Source organism: Bos indicus x Bos taurus, chromosome 21 (genome assembly GCF_003369695.1).
Source record: "Bos indicus x Bos taurus breed Angus x Brahman F1 hybrid chromosome 21, Bos_hybrid_MaternalHap_v2.0, whole genome shotgun sequence".
NCBI lineage: Eukaryota > Metazoa > Chordata > Mammalia > Artiodactyla > Bovidae > Bos > Bos indicus x Bos taurus.
Genome location: NC_040096.1, coordinates 2,964,559 through 2,985,210, shown reverse-complemented (window position 1 = coordinate 2,985,210; position 20,652 = coordinate 2,964,559). Strand labels below are relative to the sequence as shown.

The following is a 20,652-nucleotide window of genomic DNA, read 5'->3' as shown; positions in this document are numbered from 1 at the left end:
GAAAGACTGAAATAGAGCAAACCAGCCTCCCTTTGCTCAGCGAAATATTCCTCCCTTCAATTAAGGGGAAAAAAAAAATCCTATTTAGGGAAATAAGGAACGGCAGCGATGGTCATGGAAGTTCAGTCTAGTTCACCCAAGAGGTTAGTGTAAAAGGGCAGGGTACCGAATTGTCCACGCTAAGAAGAATCCTCTCGGGGTCCCGGGGACAGATGTCCTCAGTAAATGAGCTTTAAAACTCGGAGCATCGGTATGCTCTGGCCCATGTGCCTTGTGATTCTACCTGGTTCCAGGAGGCGGTTGCCAGCCGGGTCCCACAGACCCATTCCCAGGGGGCCGCGGTGCCTCCCACACCACGCCGTCTCCAGTCTCCTCCGGGGGCGGGTGTGCTTGCCGAGTCCGGGGCCCGCACTGATGCTTCCGGGAAACGAAACTAAGCCGCTCCAAAGTTTCCACCTTGGCCTCGGCTTTTGGTTTCCCGCTCTCCGCGGGGTCCCAGGCGGGGCGTGGGGTGGGGCCGGGAGTGTCCGAGCGGAAAGGCTGAGGCGGGCGCGGAGACTCGGGGCCCGGGCGGCGGGCGGGGCGGGGCGGGGCGGGGCGGCCGCTGACCGAGCTCTCGTGCGTCCCGCAGGCGGGGAGCCCGCGCCGCCGCGCCCGGGCCGCCGGCGATGATCACCTAGGAGGCTGGCGCGGGCGGGTGCGAGCGACGGAGCAGCCGGGCGCGGCGACACGCGGCCATGGAGCGGGAGCCGGCGGCGGCGGCCGAGGAGCCCGGGCCCCCGGGACGGCGGCGGCGCCGGGAGGGCCGGATGCGCACCGTGTGCTCCAACCTTCAGCCGCCGCCGGGCGCCGAGGAGCCGGCGGGCAAGGGGGCGCCGCGGCGCCGGCTGCGCGGGGGCGCCCAGCACCTGGCGGACAACAGGCTCAAGACCACCAAGTACACTCTGCTGTCTTTCCTGCCCAAGAACCTGTTCGAGCAGTTCCACCGTCTGGCCAACGTGTACTTCGTGTTCATCGCGCTGCTCAACTTCGTGCCCGCGGTGAACGCCTTCCAGCCCGGCCTGGCGCTGGCTCCCGTGCTCTTCATCCTGGCGGTCACGGCCTTCAAGGACCTGTGGGAGGACTACAGCCGCCACCGCTCCGACCACGAGATCAACCACCTGGGATGCCTCGTCTTCAGCAGGTGAGCCGAGCGCGCGGCGCGGGGCGGGAGACCGCGGACGGCCGCCTTACTCCGGGCGGGCGGAGGGTCGAGCCTCAGGGGGCTGCGGCCCACGCGGGGACCCTGCGGCCCGGGGCGCTGAGACCTGGAAGCCCTCGCAGAGGTCCGGGCGTGGGGGTCCGCAGTCCCTGAGTGTCCCTCAGACGTCGCGTCTGAGCCTAGCTATCACAGGGCTGGCATCCCGCGGCTCCTGCTTTCTTAGTAAAAAGGAGAGAAATTCCCCGGCGCCCCAGCTTCAAGTCCCAGCCCCAATCTTGTCCAGGCTCCGAGGGCCAGAGTGTTGAACGACTTAAGCAACCTACACAGGAATGTAAAGCTCGGTCTCAGGTAACATCTCCTCTCGGGACAACAGAGTGAAACTGCCACCAAGTTCTGACATACCAGGCACACATCAGATAAAAGGGCAGCGGGGTCCATTCCCTTTGTGAGCTGGGAGCCGGTCACCCAGCCGGGTGCCATCCCGCGGAGCTAACTGCATAGTTTTAAAATATTAACCCGTTTCCAGATGGAAAGACTGAGACCTTGAGGACTTTTTCGAGCCTTGTGCGCAGTTAGTCCCAGGGAGTGTACTTCTCTGGGTTCCTGCTCCTTCTCTCTCCCTGCTCCTCCCTAAAGTTTTGGACCCTCAGGAGAGACCCGTCTGGGACGCTGCAGTCTCTTCTCTCCCTACACTCCCAAACCCTGAGAGCCCCTTGGCCGAAGACCCACCTCGGAGCTGTGTCTGGTGTTAGAGTCCACCTCACGGCCACACCCTTCTGGAAGGCAGATGACCTTGCCTCCCTGTCCAGAGCTGAGCCACTGTTTCCCTGCTGCTCGCTTTGCTCGAGCCTTGGTGTCCCGACTGGTTGGGACCTCGGAGGTGAAGGCAGTTAGGCTTGGTCAGCCTCCAGGAAGCCCCTTGTCCTCTCCTGGTTATTCCTGCCTCTTAGGTTAGCTTCGAAGAATGCCTTTGAGGAACTCTGACCCTCCTGGCAACATTGATTGTTGTTTTACAAATTACCCTTGTTTTACAAATGAGTGAACAGGGGTTCAGAGAAGTTAAGTAACTTCCACACATTTCTATGTAGTACTACTAAAGTTTGACCCAGGTCTTCCCAACTTCATAGCTTTTACAGTATTCTGGTGCTTATGTTTTTTAAAGTTATATAAGGATCGCCTGAGAAGCTTATTAAAAATAACAATTTAACAGTGGGAATTAAAAAACTGAACAAACCAACAATTCTCAGGCTCCATCCAAACACATCTGACTGACTCTTCTGGGTCTGGGCCTGGAGGTCTGAGTATTTAATGAGCACAGAGGTGATGTTTCTGTCACGGCCCACGTTTGAGTGATGCTGCCTGCTTGCTGTCAGGGGTGCCCGTTGGCAAGTCAGCAAGCGTGATGCGATGGGCAGGGCCGTGGGATTTCCTGGCTCCTGTTCCCCCTGCATCTGAGGAGGGAGGGGGCACCCTAACCCAGAGGCCCTCCATTCCAGCCTGTTGTGTGCTCTGTGTACTTCAGTATACTCCGCGAGACCTGGTGGGGCCCCAGGTTCTGTCTTTACATGCGTACCACTTCCTGTTCTTCCTCAGCTGCTACTCCTGTAGCCAGAAATACTTAGGCCTCAGGAAACCATTTATTTTCAGCTGACAAAGTCAATTGACCCTTATAACTACCGTCACCCCCAACATGCCCATGACCTCCCGCATTCCCCTCCTAGTGGAATCCCAGAGCGACCTCTGGTCTCCGTGACCTCAAAAGGCTTTCTGGAATTCTGAACCCTTCCCCTTCCCCATGGACCCGCCTGTCCAACGTTTTCTTTTCCTGACCTGGGTTCTCAAAAGCTGAGTATGGTCTTTGGTGGGGGTAGTGGGGAGGCCTCCGGGACAATGGTGCTTTCAGGCCCCAGCGCCTCCCAGCTCCCAAGTTAAATTCCTTGAATGCTTTCTGGGGAGAGAATGGGCCTTCTTCCTGGGGAGGTTCTCTGGGTGTGAGATGGTGTCAGCTGTGCGCAGAGAGGAGGCCGTCTGCGGGAGAAACTCCTTCAGGCCCAAAAGTCTGGGATGGCTGTTTTCAGTCCTGGGCTGTGAGTCATTGTATGTCTGAGCCTCCCCGTCCTCCCCACCATCAGGCCGGAGTTTGTTCAGGGTCTTTGGTACCCACAGGGACAGTGATCCGATGCGGTGCACAGCTGGGATCTGTCCTGTGTCATGTCATTGCTTTGGTGGACATGGAGTGGGCCTTCTGTAAACGGTGTCCATGCAGCAAGAGCAGACTTGAGTTGGGGAGGCCTGCCACTGTCTCTGGACGGCGGCTTCCCTGGGATGCCCCATGTGTCCTGACTGCAGTGTGCAGTGAATTAGTTATTTGTATCATTATTTATGTGGTGTGTCCCCATGTCAGGGTCTTCTTTGATGGCTCAGTGGTAAAGAAAATACCTGCTATGCAGGAGATGCAGGCTCAGTCCCCTGATTGGGAAGATGCTCTGGAGAAGGGAATGGGAACCCACTCCAGTATTCTTGCCTGGATAATCCCATGGACAGAGGAGCCTGGCGGGCTACAGTCCAAAGGCTCGCAGAGAGTCAGAATTGACTGAGAACACACACACACGTCCCCATTATGGAGCCCTTGGGTGCCTTCTCTGTGGGAACCCCGCGTCAGGCTTGCTGGAAGTGCGGGTTCCTGGGTCCTGCCCTACCACTCCCTGACCCTGAGCTGCTGAGCCCCTGGAGGTGGGAGAACTGGTGGCCACAGCATGCCTGGGTTTACACACACAGACTTGTGCAGAGGTCCTCTGTCTCCTTGGCCTGAGCCCATGGCGTCATCTGGATCTCAGGCTGTGTTTGGGAAAACTCTCCTGAGCCGCAGCAGCGGGACGAGAACACAGAGGCTGGTGCTTGGACCTCTGGTCTTCCCTGTGGCCTCGGCCCTGGGAAGGCCAGGCGGCGTGGGATGGGGCAGGCACTGAAGTCATTTTTGGTCACACAGGCCTTCCTGTGAGGGTGACGGCTGGCTGGCAAAGCCATCTCCTCTGGGCACAGGTGGAAAGAAGGAGGTGACAGTCCCATCCCCATTCGCTCCGGACGTGGCCTCAGGTTTCTCCTGCTGTAGGGCTTGGACTGTGCTTTAGCCTGCAGGCCTGAGTGAGCCTCCCGCGGGGACAGGCCTGATGCCCCCAGGGCTGGGGAAGGGCAGCAAGTGACCACGGGGCACAAGGCTGGTGGAGCTGATGGGGGGGTGGGAGGCAGGGATGGGGCCAAGAGCCAGCCAGGAGGAGGATGGGGGTTCTCGTGGAGGGAAGGCAGAGCCTGTGATCAAAGGAGGGGCCGGGGGGATGTGGGGGGTTCTTGTGGAGGGAAGGCAGAGCCTGGGATCAGAGGAGGGGCCGGCAGAGGGGTTGGGATGTGGGCAGTTCTCGTGGAGGGAAGGCAAAGCCTGTGATCAGAGGAGGGGCCGGGGAGATGTGGGGGGTTCTCGTGGAGGGAAGGCAGAGCCTGTGATCAGAGGAGGGGCCGGGGAGATGTGGGGGGTTCTCGTGGAGGGAAGGCAGAGCCTGTGATCAGAGGAGGGGCCGGCGGAGGGGTTGGGATGTGGGCAGTTCTCGTGGAGGGAAGGCAAAGCCTGTGATCAGAGGAGGGGCCGGGGAGATGTTGGGGGTTCTCGTGGAGGGAAGGCAGAGCCTGTGATCAGAGGAGGGGCCGGCAGAGGGGTTGGGATGTGGGCAGTTCTCGTGGAGGGAAGGCAAAGCCTGTGATCAGAGGAGGGGCTGGGGGTATGTTGGGGGGTTCTCGTGGAGGGAAGGCAGAACCTGTGATCAGAGGAGGGGCCGGGGAGATGTGGGGGGTTCTCGTGGAGGGAAGGCAAAGCCTGTGATCAGAGGAGGGGCTGAGGGTATGTTGGGTTCTCGTGGAGGGAAGGCAGAGCCTGTGATCAGAGGAGGGGTCGGGGGACACTGGAGAAGAAATGTTCCTGAGAGGGCATTTGCCAGAGAGAGAGGATGAGTGGAAGCCCAGGGTTCCAGCGCTTACCCGCCTGTTCAGCCTGAGCGACGAGGTTGCCGGTTAAAGGGAGCAAACCTTGCCCCTGCCGCTGGAACCCAGTGAGCCTCATCAGGGCGCAGGCTGAGACGGGGTTCCGGGCGGACGAGGCCCTGCCTGGCCCAAACTCTGCACAAGCCCCTGCCTCACCAGCACCCCGTTTCTAGCATGTCAGTGGGTCCTGGCCCATGTCCACACAACCCTCATGCCCCTGATCCTGTGGACCTGGAGGAGCCGGCACCTTGTCCTGTGGCCCCCACCTTCCGCCCAGCCCTGCCTACGTTCTTGGGTAACGTTTTCCCTTTTGCTCCTCTCCGCTTTGTGATGACTCAAACCTGGGCACCTTTCGGTGTCTGCCTCCAGGATGACGGCAGCAGCAGCATTTCTGCCTGAAATTAGCCCGTGGTGACTTTTCCCTGAAGGTTTTGAGCTTCTGGGGCTCTGGCCCTTTGGTGTCTGCCGTCATCTTTTGGGAAAACAGTCAGGGCATGCCCTCATGCTTCTCTTGGAATTTAACTGGTGTCCATCCCTTTCCTTTGACTCTCACTTGGCTTTCCCAGCTCATCAGGGGCACCTGTTCAGCCTGCTTACCCTGGGCTCCACGGCTTCTTTTGTCAGAAGATCCTGAAAGGGACCCGACAGAGTCTCCCCATTGTTGCTGTCCATTTATCTTGTCTCGAACTTCCTTTCCCGCCTTTCCTGGAGAGTCCAGCGTCTTCCTCACCAACAGCAGAAACGTTTTGCCCCTGGGAAGCACAGCACCTTTGTCTTATTTGGAAGAAAATATCTGAAGAAGCAGGGATACCAGTACAAGGCCCCGGGGGACAGGGGTGCACCGGAACAACGTGTCTTCTTGCCGCAGGGACATCTGGCTGGTGTGCTAGGTGGGGGGACTCTTGAGGAATATTTGGACATTGCCATTCATGTGGTTTTGGAAATAATTTTTCTTTTGATACTTTTTTTCATAAATGTGGTCCAATTATAGAAACAGAACCGCTCTTTCCCTAGAAACTTGTTTGCCCTCCGGGGATAGTCTTGTTCAAGGGAAGGTCCTTTTTATACTTGTTAATGTGAGCCAAGTGCTTTAGTGAGCGGTTCCCCTGTAACCTGATGGTCCTGTTTTCACACCTTCATTTCACAGGTGAGGAAACTGAGCTTCAGGGCTTGATAGCCGCCTTAGGGCTGCCTGCTGGGAGATGGCAGAGCCATAGCCTGAGTCCAGACTCATCCTGCTGTGACTCTCAGTTCATTATTTTCTTGTACTTGCCATCTCCACCCCCAAGAGCAGTATGCTTCATTTAAAAAGGAAAAAAGACTTTAAAATTTAGTTCATCTCAAAGTATTTTCTAATTTTCCCAATGGTTTCTTCTTTGACCTATTTTATTTAGGAGTGTTTTAATTTCCACATATTGGTGACTTCCCCAATTTTTTTTGGTATTGATTTCCATTTGCATTCTATTCACACAGATATAGAGCAGTACATAGATAAGGAACCTTTGTGTCTCCATCACCTAGTTTAATAGTTAGCACCTCATGACAGCACTGTTTATCTGTATCCCGCTCACTCCCTTCCCCCTTTTATATTGAAGCACATTCCAGACTTCAGAACATTTCTTCTGTAATATTTCAGCATTTATTTTTAAAAAAGCTACAACTTTAAAAAAAAACCAAAACTATCACACCTAAAGAATTAGTTTTAATTCCTTAATATTATTAAATACCAAACCAGTGTTCACATTTCCACTTGTCTCATAAATGCCGTATTTCTTTATTCAATTTGTATGTTTGAATCAGGTCTCATTGCTATTGGCTGATCTGTCTCTGAGATCTCCTTTACTTGTAATTCCCTTGTAATTCCCTTCTCTCTCTCTTCTTCCCCTTGCAACCTGCGTTATTTATCCTGGAGGGCTTCCCATAGCTTGAATATTGCTGATTTCTGTGGATCAGGTAACACACTCCTTTCCACGGTATTCTTGTGAGGGGGTAGGTGGGTCTTGATGCTTCATCAGAGTTTCATCAGTTTTGATTTTCGAGGAGGAGCGATCGAAACTGCACCTAGCGGTGGTGCACTTCCCTCATAAGGGACACAGAGTTCCTTGGTCCGTCTTTTTGTGATGTCAGCAGCCATGGTGATCATTGACTACCTCCATTAATTTGCTGGAGGTTATGAAATGATGGTGGGCCTAATTCTTTCATTTATTAAATATTATTCATAATACTTTCATAAAAAGATACTTCCTTTCATCTACTATCTGGTTTCCCAGTGGCACAGCTCATAGAGAGAGATGTTTGATTTGGATCACTCACATCTTCCATTGGGAACTAATTGGCTTTCTAAAACGTTTATAAACTTTTTATTTTGAAATACTTTTATTAGACTTTATAGACAAGTTGCAAAAGCAGTATATCCTTAACCAACATTCCTCTCATTTTAATGTTTTACTTAGCTGTGTTACAGTGGTCAAAACTAAAAAATTAACATCAGCACAAAGCTATTAAATTAAGTTTAAAAAATATATTAATAAAAAATAAAATGTTTATATATGAAAAATAAAAATATATTTTTACTGAAGTATAGTTGACTTACAATGTTTTGGGTGCACAATAAGGTAATTTAGTTATACAAATGTATATGTTATTTTTGAAATTATTTTCCATCAAAATATTGACTTTAGTTCTCTGTGCTATATGGTAAACCTTTGTTGCTTCTTTCATATCTATTTTTTAATTAGAAATCTAGCATTCTATTCATACTAAGTCAAACAAATGGAATCAAAATGTAATAATTTTTTTAGTTAGACAAAAATCCATACGTTTTGTAAAATATATATATTATACACATTTATATATATGTATATAAAAGCTTTTCTACTACACTTGATAAAGTCTTGAGAAAGAACATCAAAAAAAAAAAGAGATGGAGAAATCAGAGAACATGAACTAAATGAATAAGAGCACTGAATATGAAATATAAAAAGTGAAACAAGCTAGATCAAAGTAGAAGATCATCATATAATCTAGTTTTTAAGCATGACTGCTCACTGGAAACATCTGGACTCGAGAAAAAAGCAATACTTGAGCATTTGTATTTTTCAAAAAACTTCAAGATAATTCTGATATGCATCTGAATTTTAAAAAGGGATTACAGGTTTTTCTATTAGATCCTAGTTTTGATGGTATGCAGTTCTATTATTTTTCTGTTGACCAATCATGATAAAATGGTATTACGTGAGTAATAGTTACATAATCACAATAGTAAAAGATATTTATCAGTGTTCACAATCAATAGCCAGACAAAAAGGAGAAGATAATTACAATTGCAAGCCATATCAAAATGAATCTGCCACAGGTATAAAATAAAGAAAAAAAAAAAAAAACAATTGCAAGCCATAATGGGAATATGATTAACTTAACAATATAAAATAATTACATACAATTTGGAGGAGGAGTCAAGCAGAGTGATGTGGTAAGTGGAAGTGCACACACGCACATGTTTTCATCCACCCAGCCAGTCTGTGTTTTTTGGTTGATGGACTTAATCCATTTTAAAGTAATTATTGATATATGTGATCCTATTACCATTTACTTAGTTGTTTGGGGTTTATTTTCTGCAGGTCTTTTCCTTCCCTTGTGCTTCCTGCCTAGCGAAGTTCCTTTAGCATTTGTTGTAAAGCTGGTTTGGTGGTACTGAATTCTCTTAACTTCTGCTAGTCGGGAAAGCTTTGATTTCTCCATCAAATCTGAATGAGAGTCTTGCTGGGTAGAGTATTCTTGGTTGTAGTTTCTTCCCTTTCATCACTTTAAATATTCCCTTCTGGCTTGTAGAGTTTCTGTTGAGAAACTCTGGCTTGTAGGGTTTTCTGTTGAGAAATGAGCTGATAGCCTGATGGGAGTTCCCTTGGATGTTATTTGTCTTTTTTCCCTTGCTGCTTTTAATATTTTATCTTTGTCTTTAATTTTTGTCGGTTTGATTATTATGTGTCTTGGTGTGTTCCTCCTTGAGTTTATCCTGCCTGGGACTCTTTGTGCTTCCTGGACTTGGTTGACTATTTCTTTTCCCATGTTTGGGAAGTTTTCAGCTATTATCTCTTCAAATATTTTCTCAGGTCCTTTCTCTCTCTCTCCTCCTTCTGGGACCCCTATAATGCGAATGTTGTGCTTTTAATGTTGTCCAGAGGTCTCTCAGGCTGTTTTCATTTCTTTCCATTCTTTTTTCTATATTCTGTTCTGTGGCAGCGATTTCCACCATTCTGTCCTCCAGGTCATTTATACATTCTTCTGCCTCAGTAAATCTGTTATTGATTCCTTTAGTGTATTGCTCATCTCTGTTCTTTAGTTCTTCCAGGTCTTTGGCAAACATTTCTTAAATCTTCTCCATTCTTTTTCTGAGATCCTGGATCATTTTCACTATCATTATTCTGAATTCTTTTTCTGGAAGATTTCCTGGCTCCACTTTATTAGTTTTTTTGGGGGGGAGTTTTATCTGGTTTCTTCATTTGGAACATAATCATTCGCCTTTTCGTTTTGTTTAACTATCTCTGATTGTGGTTTTTGTTCTGGAGTCTGCAGGATTGTAGTTCTTTCTTATTCTGTCTACAAGCTCAGTCTTAAACCACACTTCTCCATCCAAAGAGGACTTGTTATAAATTGAGATATAATTTAAATACAGCACTGTGTAAGTTTAAGGTGTATAGCATAATTTGATTTACATATATTGTGAAATAATTACCATAATAAGTTTAGTTAGTATCCATCATCCTAGTTCACTTCATTTTAGTCGCTCAGCTGTGTCTGACTCTTTGTGACTGCATCCATCATCTCATATAGATACAAAAAAAAGCAAAAAAGAGGTTTTTTTTCCTGTGTTGAGAACTCTTAGAATTTACTCTCTGAGCAGCTTTCAAATATGCCTTACAGCAGTGCTAACTGTAGTCATCATGTTAGCACTATATTCCCAGTACTTATTTTTCTCATAACTGGAAACTTTGATCACCTTAATCCATTTCCCCGACCCACACCTCTGGTAACCACTAATCTGATTTCTCTTACTATGAGATTTTTTTTTTTTTTTCAGATTCCACATGTGAGTTCATATAGTGTTTGTATTTCTTTGTCTGACATTTCATATAGCATAATACCCTTATGGTCCATTTTTGTTATTGCAAATGGCAGGATTTCATATTTTTATGACTGAGTAGTATTCCATTGTGTATATGTACCACTTCTTCTTTGTTCATTCATTGGTCAGTGGACCTAGGTTATTTTCATATTTTGGCAACTGTAAATAATGCTGCTGTGAACATTTGTTGTTGTTGTTGTTGTTCAGTTGCTCAATCATGTCCTACTCTTTGCAACTTCATGACCTGCAGCACCCCAGGTTTCACTGTCCTTCACCATCTCCCAGAGTTTGCTCAAACTCATATCCATTGAGTTGGTGATGCCATCCAACTATCCCTCCTCCTCTGTCATCCCCTTTTTCTCCTGCCTTCAGTCTTTCTCAGCATCATGGTCTTTTCCAATGAGTCAGCTTCACCTTAAGCATCAATCCTTTCAATGAATGTTTAGGGTTGATTTCTTTTAGGATTGACAGGTTTGGTCTCCTTGCAGTCCAAGGGACTCACAAGAGTCTTCTACAGCACCACAGTTCAAAAGCATCAAGGTAAGGGTATGAGCATAAGGGTGCAGAAGTTTCTTTGACATAGTGTTTTCATTTCCTTTGTTAATATTACCCGAAGTGGAATTGTTAGCTCATGTGGTAATTCTATCTTTAATATTTTGAAGAACCTCCATACTGTTTTCCACAGTGGCTGCACCAATTTACACTCTAACCACATTGTGCAAAGTTTCCTTTTTGTCTTCATCCTCACCATTTGTTATCACTCTTTGTCTTTTTTGATAATAGCCATTCTAACAGGTGTGAGGTGATAATCTCATAGTGGTTTTGATTTGCATTTCCCTGATGATCAGTGATGTCAAGCAACTTTTCATAAATCTATCGCTATTTGTATATCTTTGAGAAAATGTCTATTCATGTATTTTTTTCTCCATTTTAAAATGTGATTAGTGGTCTTATTATTTTTAATACAATTCTTTGATAGCTTTCAGTGTGGATGTGAGAGCTGAACTATAAAGAAAGCTGATCACCGAAGAATTAATGTTTTTGAACTGTGGTGTTGGAGAAGACTCTTGAGAGTCCCCTGGACAGCAAAGTGATCCAACCAGTCCATCCTAAAGGAAATCAGTCCTGAATATTCATTGGAAGGACTGATGCTGAAGCTGAAACTCCAATACTTTGGCCACCGGATGCGAAGAACTGACTCATTTGAAGAGACCCTGATGCTGGGAATGATTGAGGGTGGAAGGGGAAGGGGACAACAGAGGATGAGATGGTTGGATGGCATCACTTAGTGGATATGAGTTTGAGTAAGTTCCAGGAGTTGGTGATGGACAGGGAGGCATGGTATGCTGTAGTCCATGGGGTCACAAAGAGTCAGACATGACTGAACGACTGAGCTGAACTGAGTGGCTTTAGATGCCCAATATGTCTGTTCTGTTTTGTTGTGCTGTGGCCTAGCTGGATCCTCATCTGATGGTCTTTCATTTTTGTGATTATCTATTCTGCTTACTCCTTGGAAGGAAAGTTATGACTAACCTAGATAGCATATTCAAAAGCAGAGACATTACTTTGCCAACAAAGGTTCGTCTAGTCAAGGCTATGGTTTTTCCTGTGGTCATGTATGGATGTGAGAGTTGGACTGTGAAGAAGGCTGAGCACCAAAGAATTGATGCTTTTGAACTGTGGTGTTGGAGAAGACTCTTGAGAGTCCCTTGGACTGCAAGGAGATCCAACCAGTCCATTCTGAAGGAGATCAGCCCTTGGATTTCTTTGGAAGGAATAATGCTAAAGCTGAAACTCCAGTACTTTGGCCACTTCATGCAAAGAGTTGACTCATTGGAAAAGACTCTGATGCTGGGAGGGATTGGGGGCAGGAGGAGAAGGGGACGACAGAGGATGAGATGGCTGGATGGCATCACTGACTCGATGGAGTTGAGTCTGGGTGAACTCCGGGGGTTGGTGATGGACAGGGAGGCCTGGCGTGCTGCGATTCATGGGGTTGCAAAGAGTCGGACACAACTGAGCGACTGATCTGATCTGATTCTGCAGTTTTCATCCTTTCTGGAAGGAGTTGGGTGTCTCATTTGTGGGATGTATTTGCAAATATTCCATTATCACATTGACTGCCAGTCTTCCTAGGACTTGGTGTTCCTGGGCCAGGGTGGTATATGGTATGTGATGCCTTTGCCTCTGGATAGTCAACACTGTTAAGAACCACCCTGTCCTCAAGACCAGTCAGGCCCTCATTGAAAAGCACTTTTGGAAGACATTTTTAAAAATAATTTTCTTTATTTATTTTACTTTTGGCTCTTCTGGGTCTTCATTGCTTTCACGGCGTTTCTCCAGTTGTGGAGATCCAGGGCTACTTGTTAGTTGTAGTGTGTGGGCTTCTTACTGCAGTGGCTTCTCTTTGGTGCAGGGCGCAGGCTGTAAGGCATGTGGGCTTCAGCAGTTGTGGCTCCTAGGTTTTAGAGCACAGGCTCGGTAGTTGTGGTGCTTAGTTGCTCTGTGATTGTACGATTTTCCTGAATCAGGGATCGAACCTGTGTCTCCTGCATTGGCAGGTGGATTCTTTAACCACTGACTACCAGGGAAGCCCTGGGGGACATTTTAAAGACAAAACCTATTCACATTTCCGGATTCCTTGACTTGGGAAGATTCAGGGGACCTGTGTGTCTGCCAGAGTCCCTCCCTTCACAGTGGGGTGGTCCAGCTTCTTGCTGAATTTCCATAAGGAGGGAGCCCAAAGTCCTGATTTGCTCAAGACTTACCTTGCTATATATAGTGCACTGAGACTTTACAGGAAAATGGAGAAGCTATTTTGGTCTTTGGTTTTTTAGAATACACTTGGCTTGGCTTTCTATGTTTACTTATTTTGGATTTTCCCAGGGCACAGTTAGTACACGTTGCCCCCCAATATACCCTCTGGTTATTCTTCCACTGGGGATAATGTATGTTGAAATACTTTGCCCAGCAAACTATTTTCATTAGGTAGTAATGAATTCCTTTGCCCATTTAAATTCAATCATAGGCAACTGAAGCACCCTTAATGAGGTGATTCCCTCGCTAGCAGTAAAATGCTGGGCAGGTGCATCTCTCTCTGGCCCAGTCTCCTGCTTTAAACAAGAGGGTGGACAGTGGCTGCTGGTCTGCAGTGGGGAGTAAGTGAGACACTGCACAAAAAGGCAGAGCCAAGGCCGGACAGGCGGGCCAGGGTTTGACATGGTTAGCTGTGGAGGAGCCTGGTAGGCTGCAGTCCATGGGGTCGTGACTAGTCGGACACGACTGAGTGACTTCACTTTCACTTTTCACTTTCACGCATTGGAGAAGGAAATGGCAACCCACTCCAGTATTCTTGCCTGGAGAATCCCAGGGACGGCGGAGCCTGGTGGGCTGCCGTCTATGGGGTCACACAGAGTCGGACACGACTGAAGCGCCTTAGCAGCAGCAGCAGCATTACAGTTGGGGCTTCCCAGGTAGGTCAGTGGTGAAGAATCCGCCTGCAACGTGGGAGACCTGGGTTCGATCTCTGGGTTGGGAAGATCCCCTGGAGAAGGGAAAGGCTGCCTACTCCAGTATTCTGGCCTGGAGAATTGCATGGACTGTATAGTCCATGGGGTCGCAAAGAGTCGGACAGGACTGAGCGACTTTCTCATTCAGTGTTACAGTTGTTACAACTGCTACTGATGATCATTGTCGCTAAGATCTTTTGGTTAAAATTTTCTTTTTTGTTTTTAATTGAAGTATAGTTGATTTACCATGTTGTATTCAGTTTCATGTATATGTATACATTCTTTAAAAATTTTTCCTTAATGATATTTTACACTGAAGTAGATATACTTTTAGTCAAAACAAACACCTTCATCATTTAGTCTGTGTCATTTTATCCTCAGTAAATGGACCGGTTTTTGAAAGCATATTCAAATACTGAAAGTAGTTTGCGGACTCCTATTGCTAACTTCATGGACTCCTGGTAATTTTGGGATGCTCCTGGTGGCTCAGATATCTTCTTAGAAATGCAGTTCATTGAAGAAGCCCTATAGGGACACTGTGATGTTAAGGCATTATTTGTTTAGATTAATAATTCAAAGGCAGTGTATAAGTCCACTGGATGTAGTAACAAACCCTTTTTTAAAAGACATCAAATGAATTAAATTTGTTGACCTATTTGGTGGTGTCTTTGAATTTCTCATTTTTGCTTATCAACCCTTAAATAAAAGGCAAAACAGCAACAATTACAGTAGGTCCTTGGTTTTCAAAAGGAAAACAAGTCTTGAGCAGCCAGTGTGGCTTTCTCCAGTGACATGCTTGCAGGAAGAAGAGACTTTATGACCCTTTCTGACATCCCAGAGCTTAGAAGGATAGGAACATCCAGTTAGCTCAGGATCTGCCTTGATTTTTCTTCTGCATTAGGTTTCCCTGTTTCAGAAACTGACTTTCCTTGAAAGGCACCAGGGTGTTCTAAGACAGGAAGGTGGGCTGAGTCTTCAAAGTCTGCCCCTTCCAAAGCCCACTGGGTCCCTGAGCACACTACTGCCCCACCTCCCTGCCTGTGTTTCTTCTTTGCCTTATCAGTGCTTTTCTGATGGCAACTTCTGTCCCTAATGGACTCCAGTACATGAGAGCTTAATGAAATGGGAGGAAGCTCCAGCTGTCCGCAGGCACTTTTCAGGCCTTTTCTGTCCCACCCTGTGTTTTTGTGTGCCTCTTTGACAGCTAAAGAAAAGCAAGTTCAGGAGAGTTTAGTTTGGGTTCCAAGTTCTCTCCTTTGTCAGATGGGACCTTGGGACTCTTGGTGGCGTTGGTCAGCTGCAGATGGAGATGGGGCACAGCATGGGCCCATGGGTCCGTCCTGAGCTGCCCAGCCTTTCTGTCCTGCCAGCCTCCTTCAGGTGGTGCCCAGAGGCAGGGTCCCATCCAGACAGTGAGCGGCCAGAACAGGGTGTCCCGGGTGTGCAGAGGGCGTGGCCCCTTCCCAGTCCCGCTGTTCTTCGAGCAAACACGCAGACAGGCCTCGCCCTTCGCCCTCAGCCAAGTGGGAAGTCATTTTCATTTCAGTCACAGAATCCATCCACTCTCTCTGACCTGGTTGTCTTCAGGCCCGGTCACTCAGGAAACCTGTTACTCAGAAAGCTCGGAGTGAATCTGAGGCACAGAGACAGAGCAGGCGGAGAGTGAGCCTGGAAGGAGGCAGTGTCCTTTTGGGATGCTCTCAGCTTTTGTCTTTCTGAGCAAAGAAGCCATCTGTAAACGCATCCAAGCGGTTTGTTCTCTCTTCATTTAACAGCCTCAGGGTGCCCATGGCATGTGTCTACTTTCTGAAAGAGTATTGTATTAAACGGCATGGTAGTTTAGTAGATATGTCTTGCTTCTCACGACTAATTGGTGATTACCTGGGCCTTCACCTTTCGTACTGCAGTTATCATTCTTTTATTTTCTGTCTATATTTTGCTGTGATACATTTTAGTCAGATCAGATGTGTGAGACCATTCCCTGGCATAGTAACATTTTCCACTTACAAATGGGGTGGGCAGTCTGGCTCACTCCGTTGGTCTGGCTGCTGTGTCGCCGTCTCTGCAGGCCACCCCTTGCCCGTGCTCTGGCCCTTCACCCCAGCTGAGCCCAGGCTCTGCCGCAGGATGGTCCTCTGCTTCTGTGTGCACTCCCCGGGGCGCCCTGCTTCTGGCCTGACTGTCCCCTCTGTCTCATCGGTTCCTCTGTGCCTTTGCGGGAGCTCTTGCACAGTGCTGTGGGCAGGGGGGCGCCCCGAGTCTGTTGTTCTTGGCTCTGATCCCAGTCACTGCAGGCGGTGACATCCCTTCTTTGGGACCATGCTATCCTTGTCTTTTTTTTTTTTCAGGCTTTTTTTGTTTTTGTTTTTATTTTTATTTTTTTCTCTTTTTTTTTTTTCTAATTTTATTTTATTTTTAAACTTTACATAATTGTATTAGTTTTGCCAAATATCAAAATGCAGAAGCCTTGACATGGGGCTTTGCATCCTCTAAGGGCGGTGACTCCTCTGGACCAGCCAGTTCCTAGAGCGAGAGACTGGCCTGTGAGTGTGTCTTTTGTATGCAAAGTAACAATCCAGAGCCCACGCCCTACACGCCCTTTTTAAGAAAAACTGTTGATTTATTTGACCCTGGCCCACAGGGTCTCTGTTGCCTCTTCTGGGACCTTTCCTGGCGGTGCACTGATGCTCTGATCACGGCGTGTGGCTTTAGCTGCTCCACGGCGTTTGGAATTTTAGTTTCCTGACAAGGCATCAAACCCTCATCCCTTGCAACGTGGATTGCAAGGTGGATTCTTAGCCACTGGACCACCAAAGGAGTTATTAGGCTGCCATGCTCAGGGCCACCAGCCTGGTAGCAGACGGCTGGGGACCTATGTCCCAGAGCCAGTGATGTTGTTCCTGAGCCTGGTTACCCTGCCTGGCTCTGCCCTTCCCATGGAAACCACAGTGAAGGCTCTTGCCCGTGTTTCCCTCTCGCTCCTCTGCCTCTTGACTTCCCCGGTGCTTTCCCCACGGCTCCTACTCTTGGGAACTGTGAGAGATAAAGTCCTTTTTCACTGGCAGTGTCTCCCGGTCCACTGGCCTCCACACCTGAATAACAGTGACCCTGCCTAAAAGCCTGTCTCCCTGCAGCCACTGTCTCTGGCCCCCTTTAACTTCCTTGTCATGTGCGCTTGACTTCTCCTCCTGAAATACTTACTCCTGCTCGGTCCCCGCCTCTCTCGTGGTCTCGCCTCTTGGAACCTCCTGGTGAATCCCAGCATTCTGTGCAGCAGTGTGCTGAGCTGCAGCGCTGGCCCCTGTGCGGAGGCCACTGGCCCGCACTCGTAGCCCCCACCCCAGCCCTCTCCCCACCCCACCCCTTTTCTGCAGGGCCTGGGGAGCACTCCCCCCTGCTGCTCTTCGCCCGTGCAGCAGGGGCCCCTGCTCTGTGCCCTGCCTCCCTGCACGTGCTCTGCCCTGCTCTTGGGGCAGGTTGGGCAGCAGCCAGGTCTCACTGTCCGTGCAGTGCCGCGGTGACAGGGCCTCAGCATCTCTGATCTGACGAGTGGACGACTCCTCAGGATACCCGAGTATCTTCACAAGAAACGCCTGTGGGTAGAAAAACAGCCCCTTAGAGATGCATACATCCTGATCCCCAGAATCTAGGCTACATGGTGCAAGAGAATGAAGGTGGGTTGCAGATGTAATTAAGGTTGCTAATTGGCTGACCTTAGGATGTGGAGAGTCTTTCCGATTATTAGGGTGAGCCCTTAGTCTCATCACCAGTCCTTAAAGGTACTGTAGAAGGAGAGGGCAGGGAGGTGCAGTGTTTGAAGGACCCGACTTGCTGCTGTTCGCTTTGACGATGGAGTGGGGAGCCGCGGCTTGAGGTAGGTAGCCTCTGGGGGCTGGAAACGCAAAGGCACTGTGCCTGCCTCGCCCTCCCGCTGGAGCACAGCCCTCCCAAGACTTTGGTTTTGTCCCCGCCCTCCCAGGACTTTGGTTTTGTCTCTGTGAGACCCAGGTCAGACTCCTGACCTCTAGAACTGTAAGATAACTCTTTGGTGTTGATTCAGGCCACGGAGTCCTGGTGATTTGTTACAGGAGCCACAGGAAATGAATGCATTCCTGTGGACCGGAGGATCTGGCAAATACCAGATTCTTAAACCACAGCCTTTTGTGTCTTGCTGTTGATTTATCTAGTTTCAGGTAAAAACATCTGTAGCCATATGAATCACTGAGAATATCTGAGAATTCCACATTTGCTGAGTGCAGCATGAAGACATGGTAGAATGGAAAATACGTGTTTACTTACTTATTTTTTCAGTTGAGATATTTAGTGATAAGACATTATACATGTCTCTAGCACTGTATACTTTTCAGGGTTTTTATGAATTTGTGTGGGAAGTTGCCAGCCAGCCCTGGCAGTGCAGTACTGGTAAATTCTTCAATGACACTCTGAGGAAATGGTAGCCCAGAGGGGGAGGTCTTGGCTCGAAGGGGGTACAACTCGGGGGTGGGACAGATGGCCTGGACCCCAGGTGATGCTACCAAGGGCCACCAGCTGTGTGCTGGCAACGTGCTACCCTATATGAGTGTCCAGGGCCGCTTTCATCTTGTGTAGGGTATGGATCAGACTTCAGCTGTTTAGTTATTTCAGGTTTTTGAGAAAGTGTCGGAAACCAGGAAGTTATCCTGACACATGCCAGGACCCAGAATTTGCCAAAGGTTAATGACCAAGAGCATGTATGCTTTTTTAGAAAAGTTTAAATGTCGTAATGGACATTCTTTTTAGTGTAACTGGTTCATTTGAGCAGTAATCTGCAAACATTTTTGATCTCACACCCTTATAAGTAGCAAACATTTGTCTGTGTGTACCGAAGGTAGACTTATTAATGTATAAATCACAGACAGGCAATGCAACGCATGGATACATAAATGAATGGATATATAGTAATGAGGTAAAGAGCAGTTACAGTAGAAACTGAGGTGTTCTCTGCCCCCAGTGACAGTGTGCTTTTGTGCATGAGCACTGCCTGGAGCTTGCTCACGTGGCCTCCTGTCTGTCTTAGTTCACTTGAGCGTATCACATGCGTTCAGATGCACAGTCCAGTTCATTCTTGGGATTTCTCACATTTATCGAGGGCCATTGAGGGAGCTTCAGAGAGCCTCAGGCCCCACAGAAGGACAGTCCACCCTCGAATGCTGTGGGGTCTGTGGTGGTTGTGGCTCACGAGATGCTGGGTGTCTGGCCGTGTCCACTTCCTGGGGCGCAGACGGCTTGCCAGGTGACACTGGGCCGTCTGAGCCATGCTGCTCGGGCACCAGCCACCTCCCTCCAGTGTTCTCTTTTCTGTGCTTTACCTTTAAAAAGCACTTTTATTGTGATGAAATACATACATTTATCGTTTTAACCATTTTTAAGTGTACAGTTCAGTGGCATTGATTGCATTCACATTGTTGTGCAACCATCATTACTACCTGCAGAATTTTTTCGTCTTCCCAAACTGAAATTCTCCTCATTAAACAATAACTCATTCCTGCCTCCTGCAGCCCTGGTAAGCCACCAGTCTACTTTCGGTCTCTTTGACCTCTCATGACTGAAATCATACAGTGTTTGTCCTTTTGTGTCTGGCTTATTTCACTTTAGCGTAATGTCTTCAAGATTCATCCTTATTGTAGCATGTATCAGAACACCCTTGCTTTCTGAGGCTGAGTGATATTGAGGGGCTATGTGTAGACCCCACGGTGTTCTTTCATTCAGCTGGTTGGGTTGCTTCTCCCTTTAGGTTTTTGTGAGTAATGCTGCTGTAAACATGGCTGTATAAGGATGTGCTTGAGCATCTCGCACTTGACTTTCATGGGGGTATTTTGCATGGATTTCGTTTGGATGCTCCGGTTTCCCATGGCTGTTTTCATGTATCCAGGGTGGTGCAGTCAGGGTAGCATGAGCTGCAGGCCTTTTTCCCATTGTTAGGTTTTGTGTGCTCCTGTGAGCTAAGGAGACCGCTTCAGCCCCTGACCTTCAGGTGGTGCTCCAACAGCCGGGTCTCCAGGAGCCTGGCCCACGTGTCCACAGCACACCTGTCTGCCCACACCTGCAGGCTTGGGGTGCTGATGTCAGCTTGTCCTGGGTCCAGTGTTTCCTCTTGCTTCTGTCGCCTGGATATCATCATACCCTTTATTTATTTATTTTTTTAATTAAAAAGAAATGGAATGCTTCACAGATTTGCATGTCATCCTTGTGCAGGGGCCATGCTGATCTCCTCTGGTCATCCCAGTTTTAGTATATGTGCTGAGGTGAGAGCCTGCCTTTTATCTTTGAGCTCGAGACCCCTCTCTGCTGCAGAGGGCTCTGCCTGCTGCCCTGCACAGCTGGGGGCTGGCCGCAGCGTGGGTCACTGTCGCCGCTCCGCGGGGTGCCGTCTGCCGTCAGCGCGAGAAGGGCCTGCTGACTTCACAGGCTTGAGCGGGCCTAGCCACCTTTGTCACCTGTCTCGGCGCTTCTCTCTGCTGGCGTTCAGTTCCCCTACCTGTTCACAATGATTCCCTGAGGTCAGAAACCAGGTGTCTTACAGCTCCTGAGAATCACCGGCCAAGGTCTTGCTCGCTGAGTCCCACTCCATCACATGGAGGTCCCCCATCTCCCTGCATTGGGGCTTTCTCCTGGGTCACTTTTGCCCCTTTGAAGGGGCCCTTGTTCTGGACTGTGTCCCTTTTGGTCAGATCAGAGGCTTTGTGGTGACTAGTGCCTGGAGGAAGGCGGGGAGAGCCCAGTGGACCTGGAATCTCGCTGAAGAC

The 20,652-nt window shown here is 48.5% G+C and overlaps 1 protein-coding gene and 1 non-coding gene across 5 annotated transcripts in view; one reads left to right on the top strand and one right to left on the bottom strand.

The window, feature by feature from the left end:
• The first annotated feature begins 643 nt into the window (after positions 1 to 643).
• The window catches only part of ATP10A (ATPase phospholipid transporting 10A (putative)), a 186,710-nt gene continuing 166,701 nt past the window's right edge, over positions 644 to 20,652 (top strand). The window contains exon 1 of one of the 4 annotated variants that reach the window (XM_027521091.1): positions 644 to 1,183. In XM_027521091.1, coding sequence (XP_027376892.1) covers positions 738 to 1,183 — 446 coding nt within the window. In that variant the 5' untranslated portion in view covers positions 644 to 737. The remainder of the gene's footprint in view (positions 1,184 to 20,652) is intronic. The other 3 variants (XM_027521090.1, XM_027521088.1, XM_027521089.1) reach the window with 3 other exon arrangements.
• On the bottom strand, positions 20,057 to 20,159 carry LOC113880247. Its single transcript, XR_003507702.1, has one exon. It is a non-coding gene; the product is annotated as a U6 spliceosomal RNA (small nuclear RNA).